The 12586-nt window shown below is 40.3% G+C and overlaps 1 protein-coding gene across 3 annotated transcripts in view; it reads left to right on the forward strand.

The window, feature by feature from the left end:
* The window catches only part of LOC117903984 (probable cyclic nucleotide-gated ion channel 20, chloroplastic), a 120209-nt gene that overhangs the window by 70531 nt on the left and 37092 nt on the right, over positions 1 to 12586 (forward strand). For all 3 annotated transcript variants that reach the window (XM_034816513.1, XM_034816514.1, XM_034816512.1), the window contains one exon: positions 6906 to 7051. In XM_034816513.1, coding sequence (XP_034672404.1) covers positions 6906 to 7051 — 146 coding nt within the window. The remainder of the gene's footprint in view (positions 1 to 6905; positions 7052 to 12586) is intronic.

The following is a 12586-nucleotide window of genomic DNA, read 5'->3' on the forward strand; positions in this document are numbered from 1 at the left end:
CTTTGTTGAATGGACTCGGCTCGGGAACAGATGTGCTCTCAGAGTTGGCAGCCACGTGTGCTTTGCCATCTCTGTCAGACCGTGGCTTTGGTTTCCAATCAGCCGGTTTGCCATGAAGCTTCCAGCAAGTCTCCTTATAATGGCCTGGTTTCTTACAATAATCACACCAAGGCCTATCCCGTTTCTGACGATCTCCACCACTACTATTAAATGACCGAGTAGCAAGGGCAGAGGCATCCAATGTTGGGGCAGGTTGCTCTTTGGATCCCATCATCACTTTCTTTCTACTTTCTTCACGCTTAACCTCTGAAAAAGCCTCCCTGAGACTTGGCAGGGGTTTAATGCCCATGATTCGGCCTCTAACATCATCCAATTCCCTGTTTAGTCCTAGGAAAAACTTGAACAGTTTCTTTTGTTCCACAATTTTCCTGTATGTTGCTGCATCATCAGGACATTTCTATGAGTGAGTCTCGAATAAGTCAAGGTGCTGCCAATACCTTTGTGAGTGTGTTGTAATACTGAGTAACTGTCTGCTCTCCTTGGCGGAAGTCATGTAGGGCTGATTCAACCTGAAAAAGTTCTGAAATATTTTCAGAACTTGAGTAAGTTTCTTTGGCTGCATCCCATATGTCCTTTGCAGTCCTAAACAGCAAGAAATTTTCACCTATGTTATTGTTCATGGAATTGATAAGCCATGACATGATCATGCTGTTTTCAATCTTCCACTTCCTGAAACCCGGTTCTGTAGTTTCTGGCATGGCTGCTTCTCCAGTGAGGTACTCATCCTTTCCTTTACCGCAAATGAACAGCAACACAGATTGTGACCACTGTAAATAGTTATGGCCATTTAATTTGTGTCCTGTGATGAGAATAGGAGAGGAATCACTGCCACCAAGGTTTGGAACTTCAGATCTGCCTCCTAATTCTGGTGACGTGACGCTGGATACTTGTGATGATGCCATTCCGTATTTTGTCATGGACCGGAAAGGTAGAAGAACACTTCCCAAGGCACGTGCAGGGATTGGAGTTGAGGAAAAATAGCCGAAGGACGTCGGAAAAACTGATCGGAGGGCTCGCGGAGGCAAAAGGACCCCAAAAGAGGCACGTGCAGGGCTTGGATGGCAGAAACAGGTACGTAGGGTGGCTGGTCGGCGTCAGACGAGCTTGGAGTAGGAAGTGCGTCGCCGGAAAGTGGCTCACGGCCCTCACGCGCCGGCGCGTGAGATGCAGTCGCCGGCCGGAAAAACGCGCGTGGGCGGCGCGTGGATGGTTTTCTGGCTCCGGTGTTTTGGGAAAAGTTGTAGATCTCCTCCAGACGCTCCTTGCGGTGTGAAAAAAACCGTCGCCGGAAAAGTTCGCCGGCGGTGAATGTTTTCTGACGACGATTCGACCGACTGGAAAGCGTTTTCTCCCTTGGCTCTGAGAACAGAGACTGATGACCAGAATGAGAGATGGTCGGATTGAGAGATGGCCAGAGAGATTTGGCCGGAGTGAATGATGGCCTGAATAAGAGGTGGCCAGAAGGGATTAGGGTTTCAGAAAACTGGCTCTGATACCATGAAGAATTTCTGAATTCCTTTATTGATATTTTTAGGTACACACCATACACATATATATACACAAATGACTGAATAAGAAAATATCAATCTACCTTGATTCTCTCCTAAAATTAGGAAACTGAATCACCCTAAATGATCTCTCCTTTTTTATTCCTAAAATACTTTCCTAAATTAAAAACCCTAACTTTGAATGCCAAATTTCAACAGGAGATAATTCCAAAGCATCTTTCAGCTCGATGAGTGAAGGTTCTTCAGTTACTCTGTCGTCAAATTGAATATCCTCCTCCTCATCTTCATGCACCAACTAAACCCTTAATTATTTCTTACAGCAATGACCAGGTGAGAACTTCTCATCACACTTAAAAAAGAGCCCCTTCTCTGTGCGGGCTCGAAGCTCTGATTCCGTCAGTCTCTTTATTGGAATCTCACGTCACTGGTTCATCGTCTTCTCGCTAACAGCCATTGCCTTAGTTTGAAAATTTTCCCCAATCTTCCAATCACCTCGATGTGCAGATGACAACATTTTGGTGCTCTTTGGGTCCTTTGGTTCACAGGCCGCCCTCAGGGTTAAATTCCTATATTCGACCCGTTGGGCCATTTCCATCAAGTGGCCCAACCCATATGGTTGCAGAAGACTTATCTCAGCCCGAATCTTAGGAAGCAGCCCATTCATAAACGTGCTTTCCATTACCTCCTTAGAAATCCCTTTCAAGGGAGTCACTAGAATCTCGAATTCCCGCCGGTACGCTACTACTATCCCCTATTGTTGCACTATCAAAAACTACTCACAAAGGCTCCCTTCTTGAGTCGGACGGAAGCAAAGCAACAGTTGCCTCTTCAAATTTTCCCAACTCCCAAACGCCTCCCTCGAATCAGTGCACTGGTACCAAGAGAGTGTGTCCTCATCTAAACTCATCGCAACGGCGACTAATTTCTCCTCTTTCGTGAGTCTGTACATCGCGAAGTATCAGTTGGCTTGGAAGGTCCAGCCGTCCGGGTTTTCTCTAGTAAATACAGGCATCTCCAACTGTCGTCTGCCACGCCATTCCCCGTTTCTACTCACCTCGTCTCATCCGCCATTATCCAATCCCCACTGGTTCCCTCAACTCCAGGGATCCATTTTGCATGGTATTCTCGTTTAGCAACAGTCGTCATGACCTGCCCCGATGACAATGCTGCCATCTCCTTGTGTCTCTTCCAGCGACTGTAGAACTCGCATTACGTTCTGGGCAAGGTCCATCACTGTCTTTTCCATTCTCGGAAGCGCTACATCTCCTCTCTGATTTCTCCAACTTCCTTCTCTAGAGAATCCACTCGACCTTCATTCTTTTTCTGAGCCATCTGGATCGATGCTTTGATACCAGATTGATAGGTATCTAATGGAGAATTGTTATTGAATTTCAGGAATTACAAGAAAAAAAAGACCAAACTGATACTAAGATAGCTATTCGAGAGGCTGTCACTCTCCTACCAGATTCACAGAACAACCATCCCTAACTAATTCCCTCTTTTTCCTATTTAAACTGTTAGATAGTGTATAGTTATTTAGGTTATTTACTTTTCCTTTTCCTTTTCTTTCCTTATTGTATTGTGGGTCCCACTAACATGTATATATATACCCAAGTCCAATGTGTATTCCTTACAGTTTTTCAATAACAATAATTAGGGATTCTCTCCCTTTTTTCTCTCTCTCTTCACATGGTATCAGAGCCAAGGGAGAAAAAAACCCTAATTATTTCCGGTTTATCCGTGAATCCATTCTGGGAAATCTTTCAGTGACCGTGTTTCATTATAGTCACCCTTCCCATTTCCTAAAGCTTTCCAATCAACCGTATCACCGTCAGAAAACCGTCATCGCCGTCAGAAAACTCTCACCGCCGGCGACTTTTCTGGCGACGTCCTTTTCCGACACCAACCATACCATCAGGTGCGCAAGGAGGAGATCTTCAAGTTTTCTCAAAGCACCGGAGGGAGAAGCTCAGCCACGCCCCGGCCACAGGCGTTTCTTCTCCGGCGGCCTGAATCTCACGCGCCGTCGCGTGGAGCACTTTCCGGCCACACGCTTCCACCTCTAGCCTCGCTTGACGCCGTCTAGCCACCCTCCATCTGTGTTTGTGTCATCCGAGCCCTAAAAGTGCATTTTTTGGGGTTTTTTGTCTCTGTCGGCCCTCTAAACAGCCTTTCCGGCGACCTCCGGTGACTTCTTCTCCACTCCGAGCCCTGCATGTGTCTTAGGAAGTCCGCGATAAGCCGTATTAGGGCTTTCTTCGATCCAAATGTATTTCGTTCACCAGATAAGTAGATATGACTACTAAAAGTTCCACTTTTTCCTCTGTCATATCTGGATCTCCTATGATTACTTCGGAGAAATTGATTGGCAGTGAAAATTATTTGTCCTGGTCTGCCTCTGTGGAGCTTTGGTTTATGGGTCAAGGTTATGAGGATCACCTTGTTACGCAGGAGACGGATATCCCTGAGGTTGACAGAGTACAATGGAGGAAGATAGATGCACAGTTATGTAGTGTGTCATGGCAATCAGTTGATCCTAAGATTCTGCTTCATCTTCGGGCCTACAAAACATGCTTTAAATTTTGGAATCAGGCGAAATGGCTATACACGAATGATATCCAACGTCTTTATAAGGTGGCTTCTTCTATTGTCAATGTCAGACAACAAGACATGGATTTATCTACTTATATTGGCCAGATTGCCTCTCTTAAGGAGGAATTCTTGACCGTGATGCCTCTTACTACTGATGTTGGGGATCAACGAACACAGATTGACAAGTTCTTCATGGTTCTTACGCTTATTGGCCTCCGTTCAGATCTCGAGACCGTCCGCGATCAGATTCTTGGCAGTTCCTCCGTTCCATCCTTGGATGATGTGTTTGCTCGCCTCCTCCGTATCTCCTCCACTCAGACTTTGCCATCTGATAACACTTCAGATTCTTCTGTGTTAGTTTCTCAAACTAGCTCTCGAGGAGGACGTAGTGGTAACCGAGGTAGAGGCCAACGTCCTCATTGCACCTATTGCAATAAGCTTGGCCACACTCGTGATCGGTGTTATCAGTTACATGGGCGGCCTCCCCGCACTACCCATGTGGCCCAGTCATCTGATCCTCAATCGCCTCAGCCTCCCAGTTCCTCCTTCTTTGGCTGAGGTACCTACTGACTCACTTCCTATCCCTTCGGCTTCTCCTGCCCCGGCTCTGCCTCCTTCTGCTGACTTACCCATTGCTCTTCGGAAAGGTAATCGATCTACTCGTAATCCTTATCCCATTTACAATTTTTTGAGTTACCATTGATTATCTTCACCCTATTCTGCATTTGTTTCTACTATGTTTTCTGTTTCTCTTCCCAAGAGCACCCCTGAGGCTCTTTCCCATCCAGGTTGGCGACAAGCAATGGTAAATGAAATGGCTGCTTTACACTCCAATGGCACTTGGGATCTTGCTGTACATCAGACCATTCCGTTTTCTATCATCATAACTCTTCGGGGTAGTGTATTTATCTGGTAGTTTATGTGGACGACATCGTCATTACAAGCAGTGATCAGAATGGTATTCAGAAACTAAAGCAACACCTTTTCACCCACTTTCAGACTAAAGACTTGGGGAAACTCAAGTATTTCTTAGGGATTGAGATAACTCAATCCAGTTCCGGCGTGGTTCTTTCCCAAAGAAAGTATGCTTTAGACATCTTGGAAGAAACTGGTATGTTAGACTGTAAACCGGTAGACACTCCTATGGATCCAAATGTCAAACTTATATCAGGACAGGGGGAGCCTTTAGGAGATCCTGGGAGATATCAGCGACTTGTAGGTAAACTGAACTACCTCACCATTACTCGTCCAGACATTTCTTTTCCTGTAAGTGTTGTTAGTCAATTCCTACAGTCACCATGTGATAGCCATTGGGATGCTGTAATCCGCATTCGTCGATATATCAAAAGCACACCAGGCCAAGGTGTGTTGTACGAGAACAGAGGTCATACCCAAGTTGTTGGTTACACAGATGCAGATTGGGCTGACTCACCCACAGATAGACGTTCCACTTTCGGGTATTGTACTTTTATTGGAGGTAACCTAATATCTTGGAAGAGTAAGAAACAAGATGTAGTGGCCAGATCTAGTGCTGAAGCCGAGTATCGAGCTATGGCTCTGGCAACATGTGAACTCATATGGCTGAAACATCTTCTTCGGGAGTTGAGATTTGGAAAGGATGAACAGATGAAGCTCATCTATGACAACCAAGCTACTTTGCATATTGCATCCAATCCAGTCTTCCATGAAAGGACCAAACACATTGAAGTTGACTGTCACTTCATTAGAGAGAAGATCGCATCAGGATGTGTGGCGACTAGTTTTGTCAATTCAAATGATCAACTAGCAGATATTTTTACTAAATCTCTCAGAGGTCCTAGAATTAAATACATTTGTAACAAGCTTGGTGCATATAACATATATGCTCCAGCTTGAGGGGGAGTGTTAGATAGTGTATAGTTATTTAGGTTATTTACTTTTCCTTTTCCTTTTCTTTCCTTATTGTATTGTGGGTCCCACTAACATGTATATATATACCCAAGTCCAATGCGTATTCCTTATAGTTTTTTAATAACAATAATTAGGGATTCTCCCTTTTTTCTCTCTCTCTTCACATAAACCATTCCAGCTTGTATCAAGATTGTTACCTAGCCTATACTAAGACTGTTACAACTAACTGCCAGGTGGCAGTACATTTCTCTTCCCTTTTCTAGCATACACATAATGTGTAGAAGGCCTATCATGTTCCAAGGAGAGAGGAAGCTTGAGGCATGTGCTTAATACCTTAGTATTACACCTTAATTCAGACTGCTTCTTTCAAGATGGTTCATAGACATCTATATACACATTCTTGTTGTGCCTTTTATAATGTAAAATATTGTATTGCCCTTTCAAATTTGTCCAATTTTTGTGATGGTTCACTTCCCAAATGAGATCATCCTACAACTTCACCACCAAATTCAATAGTTAACATCTTCAAGCTAGAATAGCTTCCAATAAAATGTAATGACCTCTTGTTACATGCTAACTAAAATTTAGTAGTAATTGAGAGAAGCGCCTTAAGAATGTTTCTATCCCTAAAAGATTGCGTAAAATTGTATAATGTTTATATCCCAAATTTTATAGCTATGCCTTTTTGTATTGCTGCAGCCATTTCTGTTTAGTAAAATGTTACTTCTTGCGCCATTATATTATTGGAGTGATAAGAGATTACTTGCATTGTTGATTCAGATAGATACATTATGAATTGCATATGCTATCTATAACTCTCATGACAATATTCTCTGAATATGGTGATTTTTAAAGCAAATCAGTACTTTGGCTGGGAATCAAACTCCAAGCTATTTTCTTTGGGAAGTCATTGTTACTATGGCCATTATTGGTCTAGGCCTGTTGCTCTTTGCTCTTCTAATTGGAAATATGCAGAACTTCCTACAGGCTCTTGGACGGAGGTACAACTTTCACCATAACAGTTGCTTGTTTAAATGTTTGTACCTGTATAGATCTTGATTGGGACATGCTGCAATCCTTACATGCGCAACGTTGTTTGTAATGTTATCTTTTCCTTAGAGCTTTTTCTTTGTTTTTTTTTTTTTTTTCCTTTTTCTTTTGTGATTATTGATCACCATTATGAAAAGAATGAATTGTATGGAATACTTTTTGATAATAAAGAACTAATGGCATGTGCATATCCCACTTGTAATTATTCATTAAAGAGCATGTTGTTTCACATTGAATCGTAAGATTTAACACTTTTCTTCAATTCTAAATATTTGAATTTACAAAGTGCGAGCTGTAAAGCTTGGAAGGGAAATGTATGCATTCTAAACTTATGTATATGTAGACCTTTAAAACCGCAAGAATAGACTATATGATGCAAAGTTTGCAATGTTAGTTTCACTTAAAACCATTTTAGTTCCCAATGTAATTGCCTTTTTTCCATATGTATCTATTGAATGCTTAACTTGCAATATTAAATACTTTTTGGGGCCCCATTATATAGTAAAACTTATTTATTTCTATTTGAAACAACTCTATTATATTGAAATGTTAAGCACAACGAATGACAAGAAAGCTTTCTAAACCATACAATGACTGATCAAAAAGCTAATACTATGCCTAAATTGCAGTAAAAAAATAAAAAATAAAGGCATAAGTTTAGGCAAGAAAAATATTCCATGTGCAGAAAACACTACACATTCAACAAGGTAAAAAATCTCCTAGAAAAGAGACCAACTACTTTACTCTTGTTTGGCTGGATGGTTCAAAACTTGACTAGTTGAGCATAGAACACAAGTAAAAGAACATCCCAACTTTCTAGAAATATCTAGTCAAGTCATCCATTAAACTTCAACTAACCTCTCTTCCGCTTAGACGCCCAAAAATTAATAATGGTAGAATCTCTCTTAACACTTAGGTTTGAAAGGCCTACGAATTAACATCCCCTTTCTTAGTGGCCAAACCCTCTTTAGCAAGTTTAAAGTAACCTCTTAACATTGCACCTGATGGTTTGTAAGCATGCCACTTACGTGTAATTGTCCTAGGTACCCAAAGAGCACCTATCAAAGTGTTGACACATCAATTAAGAATCCTTATAGAATAGGGAAGTCAAAGGCTGATTATTCGCCTGTTTTCAAATATAGGAAATTCTTTTTTTTTTTCCCATTATTTTCCATGTCAAATTCTTTGATTTTAGGAAGTTTTTTTTTTTTTTTTCTTTGTAGTTCTATATAGATGCCTATCAGATTGTAAAGAATCATTATCCAAAATACACTAATAGGTATATTCAACTTTCATGGTATCAAATCTTTAGACTCTTTCATTCTTTGGTTATTTCTTGGTTTCAAAGAGTTATGTGTCTATCAATCTTCATTGCCAATGATGAATAACAATTCTCATCATTTTTTTCTTTCATATCGTTTTTTGTGGTTACAAATTTATCTTTTACTCAACACACCATGTTGGAAATTTTTGAGGTAAAGAACTAGGTCATGGCATTTCAACACATTGCAGGCATAGTTTTAAAAGGTGTAAGGCTCATCTAGGACACATGCCTAAGTGAAATGAAACTTGACTTAGAATGCATATCAATTTTATAAACTATGATCCAAAATCTAATCCAATTAATAAAATATTTAAAAGATTTCAAACATTTTGGAGCAACAGAAGGTTTGTTTTGAAACGAAACAAAAAAACATTCAAGAATATATACAAAGATCACAATAGGATATGAAAATCTGAAAATTTTTATTAAACTCCTAACAATTAAAATAAGCTTTTAAATAATGTTTGTAATGCAAAAATAAAGGAACTAACTTAAATAGGAAACTACAAATATGAAACGAAGATAATTAGAAACTAGGAAAACTAGGAAAGAAATAAGAAACTAATGATGAACTTAAAAAGGAAACTAATGAAGAACTTAAAATATAAACTAATGATGGATAGAAACTAAAGGAAACTAATGATGAACTTAAAATAGAAACTAATGATGATCTTGTGCTGCATCAATACCCTCCACTTGAAGAAAAAACTCATCCATGAATTTTGTGGTTGTAAAGAAAACCAATCCAGGGGAAAGTATTCAAAGATATCAACAACGTTGAAAGTATTGGAAATGTTCATATTAGCTGAAAGATCAATCTTGTAAGCATTATCACCAATCTTCCAATAAACCACCAATCTTGAGATGTGATAACTGTTCCTCCTTATTCTTACTATAGATGAGAATATCATCAAAATAAACTACCAAATTTTTTCCAATAAATGGACAAAGAACTAGGTTCATCAACTGCATGAATGTGCTTGGCGCACTTGATAGCCCAAATGGCATCACTAGCCATTCATAAAGGCCACCTTTAGTCTTAAAGGTTGTCTTCCACTCATCCCCTCCTTCTTTTGTGAAGGCGATGACGTGAGGACAATGGGTGAGGTCTCTACTTGCTTTCATGTTGAGTTCACAATCTAGGTCTGTTGCTTTAGTGCAAAGCTATGTTTGCAGCACAAACAATGGTGTGACTCAGGTGAGAGGGAAACCTTAAGGTCGACAACAATGGTTGATTACTGTAACTCAACCAAGGTATTTCTCAATTTCCTTGCACTTTATTAGAGGAATAATATTCATATATATATACAATTGAGAGTCCTAAATTAGGAAGGTATTATTCCTAAGGAAACAATCAAATTATGGTATGTACAGATATATACAGCTAACACTCCCTCTCAAGCTGGAGCATAGATGTTGATCATGCCCAGCTTGTTACAAAAGTACTCAACTCGAGTTCCATTTAGAGCTTTTGTAAAAATATCCCCAAGTTGCTCTCCAGTATTCACATAGCCAGTAGAGACTAGATTTTCCTCAATCTTTTCACGAATGAAGTGACAATCGACCTCAATGTATTTGGTTCTTTCATGATAGACTGGGTTCGCAGCAATATGAAGAGCGGCTTGATTGTCACACCAAAGCTTTGCTGGCATTGTGCACTTCTTTCCCACTTCACATAAGAGTTGATGTATCCATATGATTTCACAAGTAGCCTGTGCCATGGCCCTATACTCAAATTCTGCACTCGAACAGGATACAACACTCTGCTTCTTACTTTTCCAAACCACTAGATTCCCACCAAAGAACACACAATAACCTGTAGTGGATCTTCTATCAAACTTAAAACCTGCCCAATCCGCATCAGAAAAACACTCAATACGAGTGTGTCCCTGACTACTATATAGTATGCCTAGACTAGGAGCCTTTTTTAGATAGCACAAAATCTGCTCTAAAGCTGCCCAATGCTTTATTGTAGGCGCAGATGTGAACTGACTAACAACACTTACTGCATATGCAATATCTGGTCGTGTCACTGTGAGATAATTCAGCTTCCCAACCACCCTCCGATACCTCTCAGGGTTGTAGAAGGGATCTCCATCATCTGGCATAAGTTGTACATTAGGAACCATCGGGGTAGCACATGGCTTTGCTTTTATCTTACTAGTCTCTTTAAGCAGATCAAGCACATACTTCCTCTATGATAAGAACATCCCTTTCTTGCTCCTTGATACTTCTATTCCCAGGAAATACTTCAGTTCACCCAAGTCCTTTGTATGAAACTTGGAATGCATGAATGCCTTAAGATCAAAGATTCTTGTATGATCATTTCCTGTAATAACTATATCATCGACATAGACCACAAGAAGTATGATACCAGTAGCTGATTTCTTGTAGAAAACGGAGTGATCTTTCTCGCTCTTGTTCATGCCAAATGCTTGAATCTCCTTACTGAATTTTCCAAACCAAGCACAGGGACTCTGCTTCAATCCATAGAGAGCTTTTTTCAGACAACAAACCTTCCCATACTCCCCCTGAGCAACAAACCTAGGAGGTTACTCCAGATAGACTTCTTCTTCTAGATCACCATGAAGAAAAGCATTCTTGATGTCTAACTAATGTATCATCCACTGTTGGGAAGCAACAATAGAAATAAATAGTTGAACTGAATTTAGTTTGGCAACTAGAGAGAAAGTATCAGAATAGTCTACTTCATATGTCTGAGCATATCCTCTAGCTACAAGCCTGGCTTTCAGTCTTGCCACAAAGCCATCAGGATTAACTTTTACCGCAAAGACCCACTTGCAGCCAACAACTTTCTTTCCTTGAGGCAAATCAACAAGTTTCCATGTATGATTGTCCTCCAATGCACGAATTTCTTCAAGCATTACATTCTTCCAACCAGGATGATTCAAGGCCTTTGTAACAGTTTTAGGTGCTGAAATAGAATCTATAGAGGCTACAAGAACACTCGAGGAAGATGACAGGTGATCATAAGACACAGAGTTAGCAATGGAATAGGTAGATTTGCAGTGTCGTTTACCTTTTCGAAGGCTAATGGGAAGGTTGAGATCACTGGAAGGATCAAATGACGAAGGAGCTGGTGCAGGACATGTATCTGTTGTCACTGGGCGCCAAGAGTACACCTGTAGAATTGGTGGTTTGACTGGGGCAGGAGGAATATCAACAACAGTACCCAAATGAGCAAGAGACGCATCAGAATCAACCACACTTGATTGCCCAACAGTTGGTCTTGAATTAACCACTTGATACACAAACCATTCTTCATCCTCCTCCTCACTTGCAGAACTTGTGGGTGAAGAGAAAAAAGATGTGTCTTCTGAAAACACAACATCCGTTGATACTAGATACTTATTGAGATCAATCGAGAAACATCTATAGCCCTTTTGCAGTCTTGAGTACCCTAAGAAAACACACTTTAACGCCTTAGGATCAAGTTTAGTAACAAAAGGCCTTGTATCTCTAACATAGCATGTACATCCAAAAATTCTTGGTTCAATTGGAAAGAGTGATTTCTGTGGATGTATTACTTTGTATGGAATATCACCTTTAAGCACTACAGTGGGCATACGGTTGATCAGAAAACAAGTTGTGGAAACTGCATCAGCCCAAAATTGTTTTGGAACCTTCATCTGAAACATGAGTGCATGAGCCGTCTCAAGTAAATGCCTGTTTTTTCTTTCAACAACCCCATTTTGAGAAGGAGTATCAACACAAGATGTTTGATGAAGAATCCCATTGTGACTCATGTAGTTCTGAAATGAGTTAGACACATATTCTTTTCCATTATCGCTTCTTAATATTTTCACAGACACATCATATTGGGTTTTAATCTCAGCAAAGAATGCACAAAAATGTGAAAATACTTCTGAACGATTCTTCATAAAGTAAATCCAAGTCATTCGAGAAAAATCATCTACAAAGGTAACAAAATATCGAAACCCAGTTTTAGAAGTAACAAGACAAGGACCCCAAACATCAGAATGTACTAACTCAAACAAAGACTCAGCCCGTTTATTAATCCTTGGGCCTAAAGAACTACGATGATGCTTCGCAAAATTACACGACTCACAATCTAATGAAGGTAAATTATCAAACTGAGGACATAATTGCTTCAACACTGGTAGAGAAGGATGTCCTAACC

This window comes from Vitis riparia, chromosome 17 (assembly GCF_004353265.1).
Source record: "Vitis riparia cultivar Riparia Gloire de Montpellier isolate 1030 chromosome 17, EGFV_Vit.rip_1.0, whole genome shotgun sequence".
Classification (NCBI taxonomy): Eukaryota; Viridiplantae; Streptophyta; class Magnoliopsida; order Vitales; family Vitaceae; genus Vitis; species Vitis riparia.